Source organism: Podarcis cretensis, assembly GCF_951804945.1.
Source record: "Podarcis cretensis genome assembly, chromosome: 1".
NCBI lineage: Eukaryota > Metazoa > Chordata > Lepidosauria > Squamata > Lacertidae > Podarcis > Podarcis cretensis.
Window position 1 is genome coordinate 101,768,851 of NC_137170.1, and position 26,889 is coordinate 101,795,739.

Here is a 26,889-nt window from a genome sequence, read left to right on the forward strand (position 1 = left end):
GAGGCACTTTCAGGTGACTGGGGATTCCAGTGAGTTGCACACAGGCTCTGATACCTGAGGGATGGAGTATGGATCACTTTGGGGGTTAACTTATGTCACTCACCTCGGGTTGTACAGCCCTGAGAAAGTGTGAATCGGAAAGACCCTCCTCACCCAAAGAGGCATGGCAGGGGGAAAGAGTTAGATTTAAAACCAGCTATTACTCCTCACGGGGAAGACTCACCCACTCAGCAGGCTTATGATAGAGTTTTGGATGATTTCCCACACAAGGTCTCTTTCCCCTATGTAGCTGTAGAAGTCCATAGTTCCTTAGTTATATTGTAATGAAGTGGCCCTAGTTTACCCTACATGTGGTGTCTTGCCTTTATGGTTCCAATCTCCTAGTGCACTTTCTCCTGGTCACCTGACAACAAGTCCTATAGTCACAACCCTTTCTGCAAAGTTTCCTTATCTCTGGGTTTGCAACCAAAGGCTAGCTTTTGCTCCTCAGGAAGGCAATTTTGATCTACAGTTAAGGAAAGGTAGCAGACCTAGAACTTGTCTTTAAAAGGCACCAGGAACCTCAATTGCTGTACTACAAAACATCATGTTTCTGTTTTAAATTCCTGTAACATTTATCCTGTCTTCAGATAAGATGCGAGTTGAAACTGTCTTGCCAAAACAATAATGCTTGCATAAAATTTGTCCTGTGCCTTTTCTCCTAGTATTAAATTTTGGCACTGGAGCCATGAAGAAATGTATGTGCTTCATTTCCAGAGTTCCCTTTTTCCTTTATGGACCATCTGTTCCCAAAACATATGATAGCAGTTTTTGGGACTGTCAAAACAGTTCCTGACTCCCCCTCCAAATAAAAACAAAACCCCCATACTCTCTAGAATGTAAGGCTAAAACACCAAAAAAGCTACTTCCCCTTTTGGCCAAGTTAAATAACGTACCTAGTGGAATATTTTAGTAAAAGTACCCATCAGATTGGACATAGATTTGTGGACATAGATTTTTGGATGGAAAATAACAATGCTGTTCAGCCACTTGACATTTCAGATGATTATTGGTGAGTCTTCCAACTCAAAATCTGACAGCGTCTGCCCACAAAGGCAAATATTTGTCATTCAGCAAAAGCCAATATCAGAGGCAAGGAAGCTGGCAAAGCAAGCACAAATGTGAAATGTTACTTGGAGTGATAGTGAAGAAGGAAACTTACATTTAGCTATTACACATTATTGCTGAATATGTAATGGGTATATGAAATGTTTATACAGAAATGTTATTTCTTAATATTCTTCCAAGATGTAGAAAAATATTTCTATGAATAAAAATGGGGGAAAAGATCATGGCAGTGTTTGAGACACTTTTGTGTCCTGTCGCGAAATAAGGCAAGAAACAGTTACCGTATGTACTCACTGGAATAATTACTCACTGGTCTGAGTGCTTGCTCAGACAATTAATTTTTTGTAAATACTGCAACATTCCTGTGATCATGCGCACTTACAGCTCAGTGCTAAGATTTAGATTAATCTGTCAGTGAAACTGAAAAATGCCACGAGCCAAATCCTCTGTTAGTTCCATTAACTTCACAGCATTGATGCCAGTGTGCACCAGATGAGGGTCTGGCCTCTCCATTGATTCAGGTGCCCAGCCAAGCTGGTTGGATTTGAACATTGAAATGCTTTAATTCACAAGCAAGCTACAGGCCTAGATAGAATTATAATGTGGTGGTTCTTAATTTGAAAGCCCGAATATATAGAAAATATAATGCAATTTTTTCTAAACCAATTGAATATTGAAAGAAAGCAGCAAAACACTCGATTAAATATGAAGCAGGAGATCAAATCTTTTTATCCAATACAACAACAGCAGGTGACATCACTGAAATCAGAAAAAAAGCTGCTAAAGTTAACACAATGGATCAAATTAGTTTTGTATCTAAAAACAACAGCTTGCATGTTCGTGTAGGGTTATGGAAGAGCTAGTATCCTGTAGCTTTCCCTTCTGTGGACAAACAGCAATGTACCAGATTCATTGCATACTGGCTTTCAGGGGAGGAAATGCCAGTTCAAACTCAACCTATGAAACAGAGTTATGAATTGTAAAGCACTTCACAGCGCAATGTAGCTAAAAATTTCACTTTTGCTTGTCATCCATAAGCAATGTGTTATTGGCTAGTGTTCAAAAGTGTGGGTGAATGTGTCGACAACAGAATGCTGACAAACAGTGTAGCTTCTGATGCTAAAATTTAAGTTCAGCCTGGAAACAAGGTGACGAGGTAGGCAGTGACCTCAGAAGGATGTTTGAAAAGATGAAAAGGGAGGAAAGACTGGAGTGGAAGCAAGAAAGGAGGGGACAAAGGAAAGGGTTTTGGTGAAAACATCACACAAGCCCTAAATGTAGGACTATGTACGCTTGCCATGAAGGAGGGAAGGGAGAAAGAGGGGCTAACAGCTGAGAAACTGAATGTAAGGCATATATCAGAGGCAGGTGGTTGAAGGAGTGGTAAATATGTGTGACAGCACAAACGTGAAAGAAAGCGGAGCATAAGAGTCCATATGAGAAAGAATAAGCCAAGGCAAAGGAATGGGGCGGGGGCGGGGGTGGGGGGGTCATAGTTATGTATCTTTTAGTAGACTGAGAATGCTTCTATTCACCTTTTCAATTTATTTTTATATTTGTATACTTCCATTCAGGCCAGAAAAGCCCTCCCAGGCAGCTAAGAACAACAATAATAAATAACATAACATAAAAAAAGTAAAAATACAACACAGATACATAAATTGTTAAGTAAAAGACAACAGGAGAAAACAACGCAAGCCCAGACCAGCAATCCTCAGAATGCACAGAGCAATTCCAGACTGCCAGGAGGTTTTGCAAGAGGTTTTCAAGTGCATACTAAGAATTTAGGTTTGCAAAATTAAAATGGAATAAAGCACCCTAAAAAAAGAAATGGACTCTTTGAAGTTAGCAAAGTGACAGGGAAATGTATTCAAATGCATGAGAAGAAAAAATAACTAATGAAAAAAAATGTATAAACACCCCATAAGCAAATTGTGATGAATGCAGGATGAATGTCCATTGTTTTATAACGTCTGTGCAAACAAATCAAAGTGAATACTCAATAAAGTCCAGATATAATCTTATCCCTGTATAAGTATTGTACAAGTAAATCAAGATAAGGATTCAATAAACATGTCAACTGGAAGAGCCCATAATATAACATACTAAGCAGTGGCAGTTTAAAAATCCAGCCCAACATCATTAATTTGAAGCAAGTTGAAAAGGTATTTAAGGCCTAATTTAAAACAGGGGAGAAAACACTATATCCCATGGGGGAGAGCTCCACAAAGGAAAGTATGCTTTCGAATGTTGGGAACTGTTATTGAAGTGAACACCTAAATGTAGATCTTCAACCAGATAGACAACAGAGAAGTATCAAAAGCAAACGGCTACTAGAAACATGGAAACTTGCAGTAAAAATCCTTAAATACTCAACAAGAAATCAGCCTGCTAGTGTCTCTATTGTCTCCCTAACTGTTCAGCTCTTCACTGACTTTTAGCCTTTTTCTTTCTGGTCAGCTAAAGCACATGGTGCAGAGAAAAGAAAGCTCCCGTTGTCATCCGCTACAAGAGAAGTGCTATTCTAGGAAGATACGTATATTGCTCCCAAGGGGTAAAGGCAGCCTATATACACACTGCACCAGTCCCTTTTTTAAAAAAAGGATTTGGGGAAAAAAAACATATTCAAAGGAGTTGTTATAAGAAGAATCCCAGTAAAGCAAATTACATTTTTTAAAGGACTACAGATGACACATTGCAGTATACATTAATTTCTAGTGGCTAAGAATTTGGCCTTCAGACTGGAATGGCACCGGGGTATCAGCACTTGAGTAATAGCTGCCTCATGCCAAGTGGTGGCTTTAAAAGGATGGTGTCCCCCCACAGCAATGTCCCCACCTGGCAACCCCCAGTTGGTCTCTAAATTCTCCAACCAGGGTAAACAGGGGAGCTCAACTGGCAAATCCCAGCCCTCTCCCTGCGACTCCAAGAGTGGGAGCCATACACCAAAAGTGCTCCCAGGACAAGGAGGAAGCATGGGGCTGAAGAACGTGGCTGGCAATGGTTCAAAATGGGAAGGAAAGAGAGAGGAGCATTTCAGCAGACTCATTTGAACAAAGAGAGGCTGGGACTCCCAGTGATGAATCTGAAATCAAAGATCTGTGGGTATTAGATTACATGGGTCTTCGTTTTCTTATTCAGTAGAGTCTTCCCAGCTCAGATCAAGGGCTTACTTCCAAGGTGACAGGATGAGTATTTGGTGCTCATGCCACATTCAGGTACGTATTTGGTTGAGTGGGAAGCAGACGCCTCCCCTGAGATAAAAATAGGCACATCATTTAAGATGGACAAACTCTACTGAATAGGAAAATCAGAAACCATTAATACAGATTTAAGTGCTGCATTTGTTAATAAAAAAAGCTAAAATATAGGCCCAAATTCAGCACAAGAAAATTGACACCTACCAGCCTCGAGAATAGGTGGCTGACTTGGGAACACCCTTTTGCTTCAGCCCTACATTCACTGAATCATACCCTACCGTTTTAATAATCAGATTGCTCCGATCATAATTAACTAGTCTGGCTACTTATGAAGATTAATAAAGAGTTGGATGTGGATGGTGTTCACCCCTGCCCCCCCCCAAAAAAGGGCAATGTATTTCCCGCCTTGCCTGCCATCACTACCATGATATGTAGTGTCAGCTACAAAAAGTCAAATCTCCCACTGGTCTTGAGTAAAATCAGACCATATCAATATTATCTTTGAAATATCTTCATTCTTTCTTCTTACTGAAAATAGAATTCTGTATCACCTTCATCTGATGCATGAAACTTTTTGTGTATATATCTTGTGGTCTTTGACTTCCTGTCCCCCTCCTCTGCCCTCCAAACTCACCTCAACACTTCATAATCCAATTTTATTACTAGCTACTCTTACATGAAATGATTATCTTGAGGACATGGATCAGAATTCCTCATTTTGTTCTTAGTTCTAAAAACAAGGGAATGTGAAGATACAGAGATTTAGTCTAATCTCAAGAGTGCTGAGGAGAAGCCTGCACTCAAATAGCCCTCAGCCATAGAGAAAACAAGATTTTTTTTATGATGATGATTAAACATGTTTTATTAAAGCTTTCCCTGACATTTTTCATACTTCACTTCTTTCACCTATCACTTTCTTTTTCATTTTCTCCCTTTCCATTTTCCTTTGAGGTGTCCGTATTCCTCCTACTTTTGTTGCAAATGACATTTGGTATACTATTATTTTCTCTCTCCCTTTTGCTTCTGCCCTCTGTAGCTAATCTACTAGGTCAGAAAGGAAATAGGGAACATATGCTTGGATGATATTGTTCATTATAAAGTGAGACACGAACAAAACACCTCTCTGTTCTTTCAATGCACGTTTCTACAAAAAGTCTATACATCATGAAGAATCCACCTTTTATAACTAAACGAAACCATCAGAAATGTCACAGTTCAAAGTAAAACTAGGAACTCGCAATTCACTTTTACTTACAGACATCTAGTGACTCATCAGAATCATCAGGGCAATCAGGTTCTCCATCACAAAGCCAGTTTTGAGATACACAGGTCCTGTGATCATGGCAAAGAAACTCGCCTACGTCACATAAATATTCTGTAAACAAAACAAAAGTGAATAATGAAATGGTTTATGGATGATTGAAAATAAAAATATGGCAAATAAAAAAAAGAAAAAAATAAATAAATGACAAGCTAATGAAATGAGGCTTTTAAGCAAATATGCAAAAAATGCATAAAACATAAAATGCATTTGTTGTTCACCCTTTCACCCAATACATAAAACACTACACCTACATTTAAAAGGTATATATCAGATGCATTAGACAAATCCTCACAGTGTATAGTTTATATGCTGAAATTGTCATTCTGCAAAAGAATTCATTATGACAGTTTATTTACTACCACCCACACATAAACACTGAGGGGAACGGCCTTGTGTGCCACACCTGTGGGAACCATTTCCCCCTCAACTTTGTCCTGGCGCTGCCTCCTCAGGTAAGTTTTGTGGTTGCCTAGCAACTGTTAAGACATACACTTTCCCCCAGAAGCTGCTAGTGGGGAAATTCAGTGGACAGAATCACTGGCTGTCAACTATGGGATGATAAATTCCCACCATTACCTGTAAGTATCTCCTGGGGTTCTTCCCCGTGTTCACAGGTGTGGTGTCTCTCTGATGCCGGAGGCAGCATATAACCATGACTAGTGGCCATCGATATACTAGGGCCTAGTCTACACCTGTGGCAGAACGAGGCGGCCTAAAGCTGAGGTGTAAAAACGGACTGCACCAAGTCATCTTACAGGTGGTGCATTCCTCCCCTGTGTAGATATGCTGCTACTGAGTAGCCAGCAGCACCCCACTCAAATACACATCTACTAGCTAATGGTGCTTTTGCTCATTCCCTAGTGGTGAGCCTACAAAGATAACCAACATCCATAGATAGCTCTCCCCTCACTCACTCAAATTTCTCAGTGGTTGCAGCCACTTCCTGTTTTCTATTCTACCTCACCTGCTGCAGGTAATAGGGGAATTACGTTATTGGAATGTTCTATTACATTAAATAGTCGGGGGGGGGGGTTAATTCAAAAACAAAGGGCAAATTTAGCTACATTCTTTCTGCCTGATGTGTTAGTTCTCTATTTGCAGGAAGCTTTTTTTTTAACTAAATGGGGGAGTGTTTAAAGCAGCATTTATCCCCTTTCCAAGTCTGAGAAGGTTAAACCACCTATGCATTTTACAGCTCTTCCCCCCACTCAGTCATCTTTACCCAAGATAATATATTTCCTTTTAGGAAGGCTTTTCCTGTCTTTGTTGTTTTTGTTTAAAAAACATTGTCCCTTTGAAATATTTTTAGGGTGTGTATGTGTCTGGGATTGCTTATGTCTCTCGCTTTGTGCACATTGTGGATGTGGTGTTAAATTGCTAGAAGTGTTCTTAGTCTTTTGTATATTTTATATTGTCAGTCAGGATTGTAGTGGTTTGGGCTTCCATGAGACTGAGAAACAGGATAAAAATGCCAGTAAATAACTACATTTAAATTTTAAATTTAAAAACTCAAATCATGTGCCAACAGTTTCCCCCTAAACTTACAGCTCATACCAAGAACTAACTTAGTTGGTCTTTAAGGTTCTACTGGAAGGAAAAAAAATTTATTTTGTTTTGACTATGGCAGACCAACACGGCTACCTATCTGTAACTGGAACTCCCATAAACTTAATTACCTTTGCTATGCTTGTCTCATAATTATCTCATATCACAAATTGATATTTTTAGTTTTTCAATAATAAATTGCTATTATGTGCTTGGGCACTACCTGCATGAATGATGCTCAACAAACTGGACCTAATGGGAAGTCTCCTTGCCACAGTATATGATTCAAATGGCTCCTTCAGACAAGGTGTTTTTGAGCATTCATCCTGCTTTGCTTGCACAAAACTTACACAGAAGTGAGATTATATCCATCCTTATTGTTATTTTTTTCTGGTTCATCTGCAGGGTGGTTATACAATGATGAGCATTCACCCAGTACAGTGGTACCTCAGGTTACAAACGCTTTGGGTTACAAACTCCGCTAACCCGGAAGTAGTACCTCGGGTTGAGAACTTTGCCCCAGGATGAGAACGGAAATAGCGTAGCGGTGGTGCAGCGGCAGCAGGATACCCCATTAGCGAAAGTGGGCCTCAGGTTAAGAACGGTTTCAGGTTAAGAACAGTTTCGGGTTAAGAACGGACCTCCAGAACGAATTAAGTACTTAACCTGAGGTACCACTGTATTCACCCTGATTTATGTGTGGGGTGTTTATAAATCTCCCCCTTAGCCATTTCTTTATTCCACACTTTTCAATGCATTTCCCTGATACTTTCCAAACTGCAAAAGGCCTGTTATTTATAGTGGATTTGTTGCACTAGAACCCTTTAAATGCACACACCTAAAGTTCCAGTCTGTGCCTGCATATCTCCCACAAAATAGGAACAAGTCTGAAGGCACCCTTAGCTTTTACAGTGATTATTTTTGAGCCTGGAGGAATTCATTGCTTTGTTAGATAAATTAAACTAGTAAAAGAGACTAACAAAACTTAAAAACCTAAACAATTTAATAAGCTGTTGTGAAATACGCTGGGATTAATTGTTGTCTCAGACAACAGATCTGTATAGAATTGGTGTAATCAGGGCAGAGAATGCCTCTGGTGTGCTTGCTAAAGCAGTCTCAAAGCTTTAAAGAAACTGTTTATTGTTTCACAGTGTTAGGGACAGTTATATATTATCCCTCTAGGAACTAACAGTAGGAGGGGTAGTTTGTTGTAAGCACCCTATTTATTTTATTTTGTATCCAAGTATACTATTTTCAAGGTCAGCTCCTGAAAACATTGGCGGTGGCATATTCAAATGAGTGAATTTCTTCCTTCAACGTAGATCAACCGTTTGTATTATTAAGAATACCTAGTGTGCTATTTTCTTGACTCAGTGGAAAAGCTAAGTAATGTTTTGCATGTAAGCACATATAATAAAGCAACCTAGACTGCTGAGCAGCGGAGCGAATGTTGTTTTAAGCCATCTTGTCTTTGTAAAAGAATAAACTACTTGTTAATTAAACTGTGGGATTATAGATCCCATGGAGGAGGTTTGGTTTAAAGTAGTTCAAAACTCCTGTTTTATTGTACCACTGCTTTAAATGTACACCTGAAACCCAAACAGAGAGCAATTGTAACCCCGGTTGTCATGTTTACGGAATAAAAATTGCTCAGTCTGCCTGGAGCCGACATAAAGCTACATGCAAACTGCAGTGGTATGCTACCTTACATCTGCAAAGGCCTTTAATAGTAGTATTATACATCTTCCCAACATCCCTAAGAGGAAAATAGGAAGCTGCCATATACCGAGTCAAATGAATGGTCCATGTATCTCAGTACTGCCTACAAACGCTGGCAGTGGCTCTCCAGGGTTTAAGGCAGGGTTCTTTCCCACCTCTACCTGGAGCTGCCAGAAATCAGAGCCGGCCCAGCAATAGACAGGGCAAGGATGCTGCTTCAGGTGGAAGAAGCCCCCCAGGCGGCATGGCCATGGGTGCCCCACCTGCCCTCCCACCAGTGGTGAAGTGCCACCACTATCAGCACCAATTTGGAGCAAGATTGTGTCTAGAACCAGCACAATCTTGCCCCAGATTGGCACTGGTGGTTGTGCTGCTTCTCTGCAAGCAGCAGATGCAGTCAGGACACGTGGTGGTGGCAGAGCAGGTGGCGGCGGCAGGAGCAGATGGGTGGTGGCAGCAGTGGCAGGGCAAAGTGGCACTTTCCATTTCGCCTCAATTGGCAAAACAGGACATGCCGCCCCTGTAAGGAATTGAACCTAGGGCCATTGTAGGCTAAGCTACAGCCCTTCTCCAACCAGCTTCAGGGGGAATTCAAACTAAAAACAAATAAGCAAGTCTTCTCTTTGTATAATGTTAGTTTCAAAGGTCAGTTCTGTTCCTTAGCAGGGCTCATTGATTTGTATGAGCAGCTCTATACCATAGGATCTTTTCAAATGACTATTTTTTTTTAAAAAAATGTAATAAATGCACAGTTGTGATTGATTTATTGTATTCAATGGGACTGAGCCATACTTATGCACAACAGTAGTCCTTCCTTAATAACACTGAATAAATAAATTCTCTGCCTAGGTAGCACACCTGGATTGGAACTTGGAAGCTGTATGTGGAATGCAGTTATACGAGTGTCATGACCATTGCTTATACGAGTGTCATGAATCATGCTTATAACATCATCACTACCACTATTCTTCCCCCTCCCCTTTTTTTTGGGGGGGGGGAGGTGAGTGACTTTCTAAACAAGTTTAGTGTTTGAGCACTTCCCCTGGGTACCTTTGTATTTTCCAAAGTGAACTTTAAAAAATGTCTGGGGCTTGCTCTCCAAATGTAGCCGAATTTTTAACATATCAACTTAATGACACTCATCTTCATATACACACACACACTTGATCTTAGCCAAAAGGCCGAGAAGCCTTTTGACAACTCAGTTGAACAGAGATTATGCTCATGCAACTCTAATGCGATTGAATCCATTGGGCATGTTCTTCTATACTGCCTGTTGTACTGTGATACCCAAAGAGAGCTAATTTTACAGTTATTAAGGAAATTACCTGGCTGCTCAGAGGAAACTTATGTTAAATTCCTTCTTGCTGATAAAGATCTGGATATCATAAGACCTGTTGCAAAATTCTGTTTTATAGCAACAAGAACAAGACAGGAAGTGGTGAAAGTGATGGCCAGCCAATGAATACCGATTTTCATCTCCGGAATACAGATTTTAGCTGAAGGAGTGTTATTTTTAATGCAAATCAGTTTATAGGAAATGTTTAATTATATCCACTTCATTATGTGGATGCAACTTATGTTGTTGTTAACTTTGCTGTCTGGTATTTGACTGCAATGAAGATAACTAGATTGATTGATTGACTCATATTTAAAGTTACAAGCAAGAGGTTTCTTTTACTTGCAGGACAAAACTGGATGGACGATGCAAGGTATCTATCCTACATCTTAAAGCCCAATTAGACAAAAACAACCTATGCATGACAAAGCACAATCTTTCTCTGTCTTTTTTATTGTTTTTTTTAATAAAAATCAGTCTTGCATCTTGATCCTATTTACTCTCAAGTGCAATTAATTAAATGGCACTTCATCCAGATAAGTACACATACGATTGCAGCATCACTAACTGCATTTGATGTTGATGGAGTAATCCAAATTTCAGATCTGGGGAAAAGACATTTAGTTCGAAAGTGTATCTTCCAACTTATTTTTCTAAGAATATTAGAACAAGGATAGCTGAAGGACACAAAAGTCTCTGAACTATTAAGGTAGAGGCCTTTCTTCTCTGTTACATTTTATTATGTTTGATACTTTTATCTTTTCTTTTTTAAATAAAATACAGTTTTTCCTCCTTGATTTCAGCTGCCAGTCAAAATACATCATAACCAGACTAATGCCTGTAATAATGAACAAAAATGCATGACAGCAACCTATGAATAGCAACATAAATGTCTCAGTAAATGGAAGAACCAGCTAAGAAATATATGAAACCAGAGAACTGTCTTATCACCAATTTCAAGGATAATGAGAGGCACAGAAAAGGAGGAAAATATACCTTTGCTATGCAAGAAAGAAAGTCAAGGTGGAGGCAGAAATGCTTGCTGTCATTTCATTCAAAAAGTAGGGCTATATTTTTGTAATTGAGGTTATTGACTGTAGCATTTGTGGCATTCAAATAATTCAAAATGACTGAAGCAAGTCCAAATTAGTGCAAAGAGTCTTTGGGAGTCGTTTGTGTCCTCCTTGCTGAAAGAAGAGATTAGGCATTGAGGCACACTGGGTAGGGGAGAGCCCTGTGACTTTCCTTATTTCCAGGACCTAGTTTCACTTCTCATTTGTTCTCCTTTGCTAGTTCCACACTACTGTCATGACATCATGCTGTTATCTGTAGTACACATCACAACCCTACCTGATGCAATTCTATTTCAGACACACTTGATATCTGCCTAGCAAGTAAAACTCCAGTCAAAGCAAAAAAAGTTGACTTCCCTGGGGAATGATGTCACACTAGTTGCAAGCTGCTTTATGGTTTGTAGACTTGTGCAGTATTTTGCCAGTCAAAATGCAACAAATATACAGTGTAAAATGGTACTCAAGTTGAAAGGTTTCCTCCAGATTATAAAGAGACAGTTTGACCTGACTGCTGCCTTCTTGTTTTCAGAATATTATACACTCATACAATGAAGTGTGCCAAATAACTGCATGGCCTCAATCTAATTTATAGCCATTTTCAGCCGCACTGGAGTACTCAAAACAGTCCGCATTGGGTGGTACACTAATAGCAGGCTGTATAGAGCAGGGCAATTGTATGCTGCAGTAGAGTACTATAGCTGAGTTTTACAGGATGTGCTTTTGTGCAGAGGTGCCAACAAGAATTTGTGGCCCCAGTATGTGTACCAGGCCCTCTGACTCACTCAACAAAAGAGCACACAGATTTGCACACATTTTGTGCCGTATACAATTTTGTGTCCTCTTCTGCAGGTGGAGTAGAGGGTTCACACATATAACAAAATGTTGGGCAGATAGAATGAGAACTGGTGTAGATTTCCCCACAATTCTATTTCCATCCCTGAAAATGCTTAAACTGCTGAATTTCTGCCTGCCACACAGCTGTTTGAGGCATAAACACGCTGCTTTCCACCAGTGCCAACCATGACCCAAAGCCTAGGCTGCAACCCAGCAGCCACTTACCTATGTAGGAGTAAGTCCTATTAAAAGCTGAAATTCAATGTTGCACTATGATGAAAGTTCCATCTGTCAAATGGAATAATCTCATATCTCCTCCTCCCATGTGCTGCTGGTCTGGGAATTCTCCTGCCCCCCCCCATCCAAGAGCCAGTTTGGGGGAGCACAGGTGGCACAGGGAGGATGAAACCTTTATAGTCTATTTAAGAATAACTGTATTCTATATCAGCTGCATTCTCAAGTGAGGCATTTTTAGCATCACTTACAAAGTGCTCTAAGATTAGCTTATTTCATATCGTTAAAGTGAATGCTGGCTGCAATCCTGCATACAGAAAGGCTGCTTAAGCTCTATTGATTTTGATAGAATTTAAGCAGCCCAAGTGTGCAGGACTACATCTGCCGCCTTTTCTTGACACCTCCTGCTTTCTCGTCTTAGATCATCCGTCTGCGCTCTTTTTGCTACCCAGCTTGATTGCTCCCAAAAAGTGAAAATTCACAGACTGTTGTGAAACAGAAGGAAGCACATGGTTCGAAGTCACTTTACTATGAGTCAATGAAGACTCCGCACTTCAACTCTCCTATCTTGTACTTCCACTACAGGGCAAAAGGTTGCACCTGGAGAAGCATAGGTAGAGTTCTGCTTTTGCAATGAAGCATACTCAAAATGGTGGCCCCTGCCTGTAGTCCCTCAAAGATCTACTCCTGAGGATAATGGCACTGGTCCACCCTGCGTGAAAAGAAGTGTCTCTCCAATGTATCTTATAATTAATCTGATATGGACACATGTACAAGCCTAAACCTATGAAGCTTTGTGTGCAAATGTAAAAGCAACTTGTCTTTAAAATACTCCAGAATGTTTTTCTTCATAAAGGGACTCATAACTTAAAAGACATGCTATAGAAACATAGACTTAGATGGACTCTGCGCAGGAAAACCAAAAACGAGTGAACATTATCATCTTGTGATAAAATAATTTAGGATTGCTGTAGATTCTTTGAGGGACTGCAAAATTTACCTTTCTTTTATTATCCAATAGTTCATTTAGCGATTCAAAATGTGGCAGTTAACAGAGAGTCAGAATATGCTTTGAATGCAGGTGGCAATCAGTGTCAGCTACCTAGAAACAGTTGCCCTTTGAAAACATAAATTTTAACCCAAAATGAGGCTAAGGGGTAAAGGTTGTTTGTCTTTGATCATATACTCTGTCTGAGGTCAAAGGTATTCTCTTGTGTTGTTAGTTGGTTGAATATAAATTAAGAAGAGGAGGTCAATAGGCCTTTTAAAAGAACAAAAGAAAATATTATTAAGCAGTTCTTCAGAAGGTATTTCAGTTCATAAGCATGTAAATGAGCCAAATTTGAATCCACAGTAAATTCTAAGTATAAAATAAACGAACAATTGCCATATTTTAATAGTATGGAAATATTTTGCAGTATGTTCACTTCTAGAATGACACATTCTGCCTCCTATTACTTTCTCTGTCTTTCATGTCAATGCTCAGAGTTACTTCCAACTCAAAAGTTCTATACTCTACATCTTTTCTAATGCTTCAGTCACACTTCCTTCAGACCCTCTAGGTAATTGGTGTGCTGTCTTCAAAGTGCTTCCAAACTCCATCTGCTCAGAGAGCTTGAGACCCCCAAAATCAAATTTTCCATATGCTAGCACTTTGTAAAGTAAACAAAACATAAATAGCATGGAAGGTTGTCTGTTCATCATAGTCTGGAATGTGCATATTAAGCGCTCTTTGGGGACTTTAAAGAACATTATTATAATTCCACTCAGCCAGAGGTAGCGGCATAGGTTGCCTGGGTAATTAAGACAATTGCCAATACCTCCCCACATGTTGGGCTTCCATTCCACCTACTCTCAGACTTCATAACAGTTTATAGTCCACCAGTGTGCAAATGGGAAAGGGGGAGTCAAAAGCAACCATAACCTGAGTTGACATACCATTAGGAACATAGGAAGCTGCCTTATCGAGAGTCACAACATTCATCCATTTTGCTCAGTACTGTTCACACTGACTGGAAGCAGGTCTCCAGGGTTTCAGGCAGTGAAAAATTCCCTGCCCTATCTGGAGATGCATGCAGAAGGTCCCACATTCAATCCTCAGCATGGCAGATGCTCTACCACTGAGCTACGTCCTTTCCCATTGTTATTTGATGGACCTTTGCTGTTCCAGCTGTTTGAAATCTGAATATGGATTTTTGAAAATTAAAACTACCGTAATTCACCTCTATGTGTCCTTCCTTTGCAACAAGTTTCCTTATAGCTTTGCTCAGCCATTCACTTCCACACAATCCCAGAACACACAGAGCAGCGGAGCTGCTTGCATTTGTCCTATTCCCACAAGCTCAAGCTCTGCCCTCCATGTATGCAGAGGGAAAGGTGAAGGGGGGGATTGTCATGGGTTTGGCCAATCGTGCTTAGAATCCTCCATGTCAATGGGAATGCCAATCATGCAGGATACCAGACAGTATGAAAGTGTGTTCAGTTGTTCCATGCACAAAAGTCTGTGATAGGGACATTAGGAGAAGGGCTAGGATGCATCTTTCTTCCTCCATGCATTCTATGCACAGATGCACTGGCACAATGGAGAATAGCAATCACTGCATGTCTTGGAATTACTACTAGTGGTGGCCTTTAATGAACAGAAAGTCCACGGAGGTGGACTTTTTTTTTTTTTTTACATAATAGAGGCAGTAATTATTAATAATTAATGTCATTACTTCTAATCACATCATTTTCTAGTCTTTTTTTTCTAATGGGCTTTAACAATATAGGAGATGATCACAGTCCAAATTTAGAACTATCAGGTTGCCAGATGATTGCTGATTTGATGTCCCTTTCAAAACAACGGAGCTAGACTCTCTAGTATATGGTGCTGCAAGTGGGAGGAGAGGAAGTCCAACTGTGTGAGCAGAGGTCTGTTATACTCACTTTTGGACACCATTGGATTTCACCTAGGAAATACCATGAACTACAGTTACCTGGCCTAGAGAAACTTTATATATACATGGTTTATACTTATTTCATATGCTAATTTGAACAGTCTTTTCCTTTCTTTAGATTCTTGCAATCCTTCTGAATATATATAATCAAGAAAGACAGAGAAATAGACTTTTTGGTGAAAGAAGAAAAGAAGTGCCAGCACTTGTATCCTGATGAAAATGCAGTAGCTGCCAGCACAAAATGGTTACCGTGGGCAGCAAAACAAGAGCTGCCAATACTCTATATCAGTGATTAATGTCACAAAAAAACCATGTGTATTCTGCATTCTATAATGTACACAGCATGCACCACAGTTTCAGAGTGTTTCTCAGTTTTCAAAAGGTGGTTGACCCCTCATGCTAGCTGACTCCATAACCTAAAACACACAGAGCCAGAATGTGTTTTGCATTTGGTTCTGTAACTGAGCAATGAGACAGAGAGTGGTGAGTAAAATTGTTGGTGAACAGCAATCAAGGATAAGGTGTAGGGCTTTGATATCAGGGGTGGGGGGACTCAACAAACTGAAATAATGAATTATGAAGTATAAATGGCTTTTTCTTCTTTGGTTCTTAACAGAGTTCATAACACAAGTTTCAGCTTCCAGTCACTCATATTTCTTGAAACTTCACTTGGTTTCTTCCACATGGAGCAGCTTAATTGAGAGATAAATTATGTCTACAACAGATGTCTTCATGTTTGCTGAAACATGGAGAAACACTGCCCACAACTTTTTCTAACAAGAGTGTGGCAGGGGAAATAGGTAAACAAGCAGCAATAGAACGAGGATGCCCACTTGAAGGGGGAAAAGCCAAAGGAGGGAAGACTTTGAAGCAGAACAATTAGCATGTCAGCCTTTCCCAATCCGGTGCCTTCCAGATGTTTTGTACTACAACTCCCATTAGGGAGAAAGGGTTGATTAGAGTTGTTGTCCAGAACAGCTGCAGGACATCAGCTTGGGGAAATGCTAGCATACATCAAAGAAACATTTGTAACAACAAACCAGTGTAGTTAAGGTCAAGAGTCAATATACACAAGCATCTCTAACATACAGTTATTATGCAAAAAGGTTGGATCAGGCAGAACAACACATTTATGTTGATAAGCAGGATTGCCAGTGTGGTCCACCATGGTCCAATCAAAATTCACACTTCTCCACATTTTAAAAAATAATAATTGCAAACTCATATGGAATTGTGGATAACTGAACTTAATACTGGGGAGGGGGGGATAGAAAGGAACCAAAATGGACAGATTCACACACCCCTACTTCCTCCTCCAGGAAAACATAATGCTGAAGGATGGGGAGCCTGAGGTTCATATTTAACCAGTCTTTCTCTTGTCCACATTCCATCTTTCTGCTGCCCCCAGTAGCTATATTGAGCTGGATCTCTGAGTATGACATATGCAGCACTGTGACTGTAAAGATGCCCAGAATGATCTGAGATCTGGATATCTGAGGAAGAATTCAGTGTCACAGTGTGATTAACATTTCATTTGCACAAGCATTTCAGCTTGCCAGATGGAAACAGGTTCATCTGTGTGCTGTTCTGGGTATTATCCTGATACCCCAGGCCAATTTTGAGGTATGATGAGCATGCGCAGGATGGCCTCTGCTGATAAGGCTCATTAGGTGAATCCCACCCATAAATTAGACTTTTAATTAAAAGTATTAAACAATACTAGTAGTATTGTTCTGAATGCTTGTCAGCTCCCATCCCCCCATTTGGCTGACAATGCATTGAAAACAACAAAAATGCTCACTTTTTTCCCACTGCTATTTAGTGCCTTCCCCTTTGACTTCTTCTGACTGCTGGTGCTGCTAAGTGCTGCATGTTCTTTAAAAGAAATTGCATACTGTATGCAAGCCTTCAGCCACTGTAGTATACTGATCATGTACATAGTGGAATGACATAAACAGTGCTATGTAGCATAAGATTTAGCTAGAAGACAGTGAATGCATTGGCTAGAAAGCCAGTTCAGAGCAAGGGCAAAGCTTCCAGAAACAACATTTCCCTCACTCTTAATGGGTGAACTTTTCTACCTCATTTGAGAGCAACCCTTGAAAAATTACCCCAAAGAGGATGGTTTTTTTGCCACTGCCAATCAGGTCTATGAAAAAGCACAAGTCCCATATTTGGCTCAGGCTTGCTTAACCAAACAGTTTAGCTATAAAATATACTTTGCTTATTAAAAATGAATTTATAGGATGAAGTCTGCAGATTAAGATGTGCCAAGAAGATAGAGTGCTCTTCTGAACAAATACTGTTTCTTTTCTTTTCTGCTTGTTCAGAAGTGCGAACAATAGTAGAGAAGAATGCATTCAAATAAAATAGGCTCTTCATTGCTCCTATCTTTCCGTCAATTCATTTCTTAAATTCAGCAGTTTATATATATATGCAAAACGTGGACTTTTTCACTTTTCCTCAAAATTGTAAAGGGAAAACATGTTTTAAATGCAAAACTGGGGAAAATTAAAGATATGACAGTAATGTCTTGCTGCAGCTGGCCTAGCCATTTATTGTCATTTTATGCTAATTAAAAAAATTAGAGACAAAGTAAAATATAGCCAAGCAACACTGCAAAAAATTTCATCTTAATAATGCCAGGTCTAGCAAAGTTGTGAGATGCACAGATGCTCTTAAAAACAGGTGTATGCTAGTGCAGAGCAAAATGAAAATTTAAACATTTATTTTCTAGTAAATGTAGATGTTGGTTAAAAGAAAGGCTGACCAGACAGCATTAAAGATGTTGCAATAGCTCTAATAGTCTCCCACAACATGATTAGCGCTTCCTTAATTACCAGTTTTGCTATCTCTATCAGACCGCATAGCTCAGCCCGAATTATTTGAAATGGAATCTGTTAAACATTTTTCACAGTCAACCCAACAACAATTACATGGATGAGGCAAGATGTCATTGCTGGTTAAAACATGCGGACACATGTCTACAACAGTAAGTCATGGTGCACAGGGAGGAGAACTTATAGCCTGCGAGATCAGAAGCAACATGATTGTGATGAAGGAGCCGAACTCTGTAGAAGTCCTAAGTGTGTCCAGCATCCAACTCTGTGGGTGTTACAGATCCTCTTACTGGTCTGTAAGTGGTTAAGGTACTGTATTTTTCGCTCCATAAGACACACTTTTTATCCTCTTAAAAAGTAAGGGGAAATGTCTGTGTGTCTTATGGAGTGAATGTGTGGTTCCTGGAGCCAAATTGCCCAGGGGAGAAAAGCAGATCATGCCTTTTTCTTTTTTCTTTTTTTGAAATAGGGAAGTGGGTATTAAAACAAAGCCGCTGATCGTTTGCCAATTGGGGAAAGAGATAAGGGACGCTAGAGATAAAGGAGGCTGCCTGGGAGGGGGGGAGGTAAAGACAGCAAACTTGCAAAGGGGGGAAACAGGAAGACTAAAGCAGTAAGGAGAGAAATTTGAAGAGAAAGAGGAGCAAAAAACTGCTCTAGCTAAGGTAAAGACACTAAGGCAAACAAGAGGGAAGAGAGTGTTGAAAGGAAACAGCTGATCGGTGGGATCGGGAGAGTAATAAGGGACCCTAGGGGAGGCTGCCTAGGAGAGGGGATGTAAAAGCCCATGGATCATCAGGATTTTTACATTGGGTCACCCCAAAATTCACCCCAAATTCACCATCAGATCACATAGCATATCCATGGCTATAGCCTGCACCAAAAAAATCACGCATCCACTGTTTCCTGGGGCTGCAATGGTGCAAAAACGTGGTTACAAAGCACGGATCCACATGGATTCTCAGGATTTTTGCATTGGGTCACCCCAAATTCACCATCAGATCACATGTCTGTGGCCACAGCATGAACCACAAAAATCATACATTCACTGTTTCATTCAGAATATTTTTTTTCTTGTTTTCCTCTTCTAAAAACTAGGTGCATCTTATGGTTGGGTGCGTCTTATGGAGCGAAAAATACTACGGTACATGAAGCAGAAAGCTGGAATGAATTGCCTGTTCTCCCAATGAAGAGATGTAGGAAGTGGGGCTCCCCAAGGATCTGTATATACACACAGTGCATATAATTCTATAGAATTAACTACCACAAGACAGAACAATGGCCACTAGCTCAAACAGCTTTGAAAGAGGATTAGGCAAATTCACAGGGGATTAGGTTTTCAAGGGCCACAATGGCTGTGCACAACCTCCAGTATCAGACGCAGTATGTGTCTGAATATCAGTTGCTGGGAATCACAAGAGGGAACAGACCTGTTGAGCTCATGTCCTTCTTGTGGTCTTCCCATAAGCATCTGGTTGGCCACTGTGAGAACAGGATGCTGGACCAACTGTGGAAGTGTGCATGCATGTAACACACGGGTTATTGGCGAAATTTATTTTAGCCTATTCTGTTATTATGATGATTTTAAAAAACCCAATGCATTCCTTCTGCAGCTTTCAGCACCAAGTTCTGGAAGAGTCCACCAGCTTGGGATTCATTAATAACAATAGTTTTGACAAGTGCAGAGCAAAGTAGATCCATTAGCAATGCTGTCTAATCTCTCTATGTATGTGTAGTGGAAAAAGCAAAACAAAATGTCGTTCTACCTGGGCCAATATATTTTAAAATTAGAACTAAGAAGAATGGAGCTTTTCAGTCATGTAGCACAAAGATCTTGTGATTTAGCTATTATTTGCTGAACTCAGTATCAAATGTCCCTTACCTTACTCGAATCAAGATTCTGTCCAAGACACGACATAAACACCCAAAGACCCCAAAGGCTTAATATGAACACGTGTACATTCAAAAAGCCTCCCCTTCCCACTGTATCCTCTTTTGACCAGCTCCTGAAAGTTGGAGATCACCTCCTAGCAGTTTTTAACAGCACTTGGAAAATATAACAGACAACTATTTCCCTGGGAACAAATGTGCTTGGCTATTCTAGCAGGAGACACATTATATCTCATTTGAATATCTTACCATAATCTTTTCCAACTTGACATGCTGGCAAACACCTACTGCTATGTATTGCAAAGGATTCTGGGACATATTCTAGTTTATAGAGCATTGCCTAAGCATGTGCCTTGAGAGGTGAATGTTTGGTTCAGCCACACACAGAGTTGCAGTAGTATTATCAGTGGGTTTAGGAAAATGTAACTTTATCTATCAGGTGCACTTTTAAATGTATAGATCTCAGCAAGGAGAAGGTGACTTTATCAGTTTGAATGCATAGCAAATATCCTTTTGAGCTGCTTCTGATAGTACAGATTTTTCCCATTACACACACAGTGTGGTGCTTTTCCTGAGCAGGTTCTGCATCAGAGTGGTTTATCAAGGATTCACATGATGTGTCTTATTTCAGACAGCAGGACAAAGGATCTGTAACTGTGTGGTCTGTAGGAAGTGCATGTGTGTGTGTGCATGTCTCTCTGTGTGTACCAACTGCAAAAATCCAGTATGCCATCTGCCCTGTTTTTCCACCACTGCTGTTATTCATTACTGTAAACCATTCCCATAACACTTTAAAAATGCAATCTGTTTTAGCATATTCGGTTTCTTCATCCACACAAAAAACAATAATACAAAACTCCATCAAGTAGGTCATCACTGCCTCACAAATGAGTCTGAGTCTGACAATGAATTGCTGAGCAAAGATTTGAAACTGGCTCTTTCCTGGTGCAAATAAACCCTTAACTTTGTGTTGTACCCTAGCTCAGTGATACACCGTACACTTAAAGCATAAAGGTAAAGGTAAAGGGACCCCTGACCATTAGGTCCAGTCGTGACCAACTCTGGGGTTGCAGCACCCATCTCGCTTTATTGGCCGAGGGAGCCGGCGTACAGCTTCCGGGTCATGTGGCCAGCATGACTAAGCCGCTTCTGGCGAACCAGAGCAGCACACGGAAATGCCGTTTACCTTCCCACTGGAGTGGTACCTATTTATCTACTTGCACTTTGACATGCTTTCAAACTGCTAGGTTGGCCGGAGCAGGGACCGAGCAACGGGAGCTCACCCCATAATGGGGATTTGAACCACCAACCTTCTGATCAGCAAGCCCTAGGCTCTGTGGTTTAACCCACGTGCCACCCGTGTCCCTTACTTAAAGCATACACACACCCAAAATTGTTGTTCAGTAAGGGGTGAATTACAATTCCTTAGATTCTTTGGGGAGAAATTGTGTGTGCAGTCACAGAACATTAGGGCAGTGCCTTGGCCTTGTTATGTCTAAATCATCTTGCCAGGCAACTCCTTGCTTGATGAGTGGTTTCCAGTCATATGTACTGTATGTTAATAGGCCCAGATGATTTCCAAGGCACTCCAGTGTGGGAGAAGGCTCAGATACCTTCACATACTAATAAGATGTGACTAAATAGTCATCTAACCTTGCTTGAAGCTCATTTTCTCTCCTTTTCTAGTCCTCATTTTAATATCTGTGATTGAGGAGAAAACTGCAGAGAATGTTTCCTTGCTGAGATGGTAGAAGAAAGAGAGCTTTGAATGTGCAGATCAGGTGCATCTTGGGCACCTCAAGAACTCACTCATCAGGCAAGGAGTTGCCTAGCAATTGACAGCCTCCATCCTAAGGAGAACTCTGAAGATGCAGATCCAGTTGCCTGTCAACCAACCACATTCACACTTTTGAAAGTACCCTATTTTGAAAGTATTTTCTGCATGGTTCCAAGGGCAGAGTGAAACAAAGCCATGGCTGGATCTTGCCTGTGAACCATAGGTGCTCACTTATCCTATAGGCAGGTAGGGATTAAATGACTTCAGCAGCCTTTCCTCACTTACTCATTAGGTAACAGCCCATTCTGTGCATCAGATCTGCCAAGAATAAATCTTGAGGTCCCATGGGGATCAGTGGAATCAGATGAACTAAAACTAAGCTTGCCTGATAAGCAATTTGCTCTCTTTGTAGCTAACAAGTGAAGCCCTGGGAAGCTTTTTCATGTGGATGTTACTGTTTAATTCAAATGCTATTTTTAGATCCTCCCTCCTCTGCTTTTTTAGAGATGAGCTACTCTGGCCTTACAGGTACTTTTAAAAAGAATACTCATCAATATATAGCCATCTCTGATGTAAGTACTGCTGTTTATTGACATTATGGACTGCCTCCAACATGAAGGGGGCTGCATGCCAAGAATCTACTGTCAGGCATCTGTCATTTGTAGCAAGCATTATTTTCTAATGAAAGCACCATAACTGCCAGTAGTATCTTACTGCAGGTACAGGTTACAGACAAAGTGTGACTTCATACATTGCTATGGTATTATGACACCCTCCCACCCCCAGCAACTGAAAACTCCTATAAAAGTTGCATGAAAACTGCTAAGAACCTCCAATGGGGCCTGCTTGAATCAAACTGAAGATGCATATGATCTATTTTATTTATTGATCATAATATTTCTAAATCTCCAGCTTATTAAAAAGAAATGTCACACCGGTGTACAATAAGCGCATCAGGAAACGATGAAATCAAAAGAAGCAGACAAATGGCCAATGCTGACTCAAATTAATTATCCCAAAATGCTGTCCTGATATTTCCTGCAACTTTTCCCAAGTGGTGGTGCAGCTGTAGTCAGCAGAGCAGTGGTGCTGCCCATTTGCAAAGAATGCCTCAATGGGAACAAGACTACGTAGATCATCATGACACAGAAATTTCCATGGGGGCACTGTTGGTAAAACAAATATGGCTGCCTCACTGGCTACTGGCCTTTGTTGCTGTTAAGGAAAGAAATGAAACAAAAGAAAATCTCTGTCAGTTCATATTTATAAGTTCTGAAGACATTTTTATAATAGTAAAAGGCTTCTCCTTTGAAGTTTATCTTCCTTTTGGTGAACATTTTCCTCAACTCACTGAAAATGTATGGGCCAAATACCTCAGCTCAGCACTAGATAAAAACAGCTAGTCAAATTTTAAGATGGAAAGTAGAGTATGGAGGAAGAGTTAAGTACAACTTCTTCATTTATCCCTCATCGTCAACAGGAAATGCATTAGTTTGGCTAACTGGGGTGTGTTGCAATATGCAGTTTGGTTTTCTGTAGCCTGTGAAGTAAAAGAACTGTTGACTAGTGAAACAAACTTAGAAGAGCTGTTACAAAGTGGTTAGAATCCATATAATATGTCACTGGAGTTCAGTGAAGCGTTCTATAAAATGACCTGAACCCACGCTACCTTATCTGTTTTCTAAAGCTTTACAAAAAGGTAGGTGTTTTTATCATTGCTTTTAGAAGAAACACAGCAAATGACATCCCACAGTTGGCCAAAACTGTGTATCAGCATAAAGGCAGTTCCACTTGCTTTTTCTTTAAAGGGCACTAAAGAGACACAGTACACTCTGGAATCTACCCAAATGCTTCTCTTTCTCCTTGTTTGGCCATTTATCATTTCTAAAGATGCTTAGAGGGTGAAAACAGACTGGGTGCAGGTGAAGGCTGGGGAATTGTAATAAAATAGTGGGTGGTGATTAACTGCCTCGCTCTCTCTCTCTCTCTCTCTCTCTCTTTCTCTCTTGCCCTCTCTCTCGCCTCCCCCCTTCTCTGAAACTCAGAAAATAACTCTGAGAACATGTTCTCAAACATCTAAAACTTTGATGCAGAATATCTGTCAGCTATTCAACAAGTGGTCCGCCAGAAAGTTAATCAAAGAGCATGTAAAGAACCAGAAAAACTGTACGTTTATGTTTTAACCTCGTATTCCGTAATACAGCTCTATAATAAATTAGAGGCATATTGGAGTGCTTTGACACACTTCTGACAAATTCTGGAAGTGTATAACCATATTTTTGCAACATTTCTGTCTAAAGTTTTTTCATCAGTTCTGTCCAAAGTTTTGTTCATTTAGAACTGACACACAGTGATTGATTATGTGAATGCATGTGACATGTGCATAGATTGGTCCACCAATTTTTTGGCTGACATGTGATAGTGATCAGTCACATCATCAGTAATCAAAGTCAAAGTCAATGCCACTGATATTTTCTTCGATGAAAGGTCAGGTGCTATCTTGCCTAAACTCAAAGTTCCTACACTGCACTCTTCATATGAGTAAACAGACTTTCTTTCCCTAAGCTGGCAGCCAGGTATATTCTTAGAAGCAACCTTAGGCATGAGCAGCCACATGGTTGTTCATGGTTATTTGAAGCTAGTACCACTGAATTTGATGCATAACACTGCATCTTTCCTTGGCATGAACAAGTAACACCTCAAACCTGTGACTAAGATACATCATCATTATCATTATCATTATCATCTGCATTATGTTTGATAATGTTCAAATACTTGGATGGGTAGTGAAAAGTTTTTGAAGTATGTAATCCTATATGTTGTTCTTTGGCATTGGCCCCAGTGACCTAGGTGGGACTTACCTCTAAGTCAAGATGTGCAAGGTCAGGCAGTGATGTGTAGTGGTTAGGGTGTCAGACTAGGAACTGGAAAGCCAGGGTTCTAGCCCACACTTGGCCACAAAGCTCACTGGGTGACCTTGGGCCAGTCACTGTTTGTCAGCCTAACTTGCCTCACAGGGTTGCTGGATGGATCAAATAGAGGATGAGAACTATGTATGCTACCTCGATCTCCTTGGGGGATAGACTGGATATAAATGTAATTAACAACAATAACTATTATTTTCATATAATTCCAAATTCCTTTGGTTTAAACTACAAAGAATTCCACCCAAATTAAGACAAAATGGTTGTTAGAAGTTAATAGTTGCTAAAAATCATTAGCACATGTCCTGTATTCTTCATAGTATCAATCAGAGAATTAGCAGATATACATGCTGAACATAATGGGTTTTTAAAATGTCAAAATATGGTCATTTACAGGATGAGTGCAAAATATGCAGTTCTTTGCTAAGCTAAAAATTCCATTCATATAAGAAAGGAAATCAATTGGAAAAGACGACGTTCAGATGGAATAGACCAGTTAAGCCAAAAAAGATTAAAACAAAATGCCTTCATTTTACTTAGCATAATTGCATGCTCAAATAGTGTAAATGCCAACAATAACTTTTAAATATGCATCCATGAAAATAAATCTTCATACACTTTAGATAACTGTAGGAGCAAACCCGTGATTCATGATGACTTTATTAAAACAAAAGAAGTTGTACACTTTGGAAACTCACATGGAATGTAATTGGTTTAACTCATTACAGATGTGCATTAGTTCTTGGACTTAGAAAGCAACAGACCAATTAGAGCAGGGAAGAAAGCTGCTATGATTATCCTAATTAAAATTTTGTTAAGTTATTTATAGAATTACACAAGGAAATTACATTCCTTATTGCATAAGCTATGCAACAAACCATTAAACGCAGTAATAAAATCTATCACACAAAAAGACCAATTATAGCACATTCATGTAAATCCCTTTGTGCAGTAAATCAAAAGCATCAATCACTACTGCTTCCTCACACAAACACATAAGAGGCATTTCTATATCTTTCAGTCGGTCAACACACTCGGACCCCTAGAAGACTGCCTTCTGTTAGATTTGGTTCATGATGTACTGACTAGGAAGCAAATATCACTTCTGTATCTGGCTACCATATTTTATGGTACTAAGCTTAGATTAACAAAGTCAAGAGATGTGGGAAAAAGCCAAGAACTGATTAATAAAAAAAATACTCCAGAAAAGAATAGTAAATTGTTTCACCACCTCTTCAAAATGTGTTGATTTATTCCTAATTAAGAACTGATGAAGCAGCATTTTGAAATCTTTCTATCAACACAACACACATGATTAACTCATAAGCAATCAAGGCATTACGGAGAAAATTAGAAGTAGGATTGTCATAAAGAGCTGATGATCTACACCTGCAAGTTGCATCTGCTAGGGTTTAATTTGCACTATGAAAGAGTTTGCCTGCCATTTTCCATATCTAAGATTTTAATTATGTTTTCAATTCTTATTTTAAATTGAGACTTTAAAGATGAAAAATAAAAGGTCTCAGAAAAGAACTTTATTTTATTGTGATTTTTTATTTTTGCTGTCCAAATACATGTCAATAGCTTTTTTTAAGAAGAAAATTAGGAACTATTCTTAGATACTAAAGCTAATGACCACTGGTGTCTATTTCACTACTAAACATTTGGAACATGGTAGCATTATAAAATTTGCCATATATGTTGTTACACAAGTGCATTTATTCATACAGTAAGTCAGCAATGCTCTCAAGATTAACAAATTAATCAAAATCAAGAAATGTCTAAAAATGAAAAGCTCCTCACTTCCAGTTCCTTCTATAGATGACCTTCCAACTTTAGATCAAAAGATCTAACTGTGTTTTATGTAAACACTTAGGGATTTTATATATTGAGCAGTATAAAACTTAAATGAATAAATGAACGAGGCAGTAAAAGAAAGGCTGCTGGAAAAGGCATCTCATTTTTCTGCCCCTAAATCCCCAAATTCCATTTCTGTGCTCTGAGACCTTAGTCAATTCTGCAACCTCTTTTCTTCTTCAATGATTCCTCTTCCAAGTTCTACATAAAGGCATCCTAATTATTGTCTTTCATTTATCCTGATACTGATATTGATCAGAAAAATTGTGGCAGGCATGCAGGTAAGA

At 39.7% G+C, this 26,889-nt stretch overlaps 1 protein-coding gene and 1 long non-coding RNA gene across 4 annotated transcripts in view; one reads left to right on the plus strand and one right to left on the minus strand.

Moving 5' to 3' along the window:
* The window catches only part of LRP1B (LDL receptor related protein 1B), a 782,700-nt gene that overhangs the window by 564,738 nt on the left and 191,073 nt on the right, over positions 1-26,889 (minus strand). For 2 of the 3 annotated variants that reach the window (XM_079992450.1, XM_079992448.1), the window contains exon 2: positions 5,563-5,682. The exons of the other annotated variant lie outside the window; for it this stretch is intronic. In XM_079992450.1, the coding sequence (XP_079848576.1) occupies positions 5,563-5,682 (120 nt within the window). The remainder of the gene's footprint in view (positions 1-5,562; positions 5,683-26,889) is intronic. 3 annotated transcript variants of the gene reach the window in all.
* LOC307226634 lies at positions 6,123-12,975 on the plus strand. Its single transcript, XR_013843529.1, has 3 exons — positions 6,123-6,209; positions 11,038-11,295; positions 12,797-12,975. It is a non-coding gene; the product is annotated as an uncharacterized lncRNA (long non-coding RNA).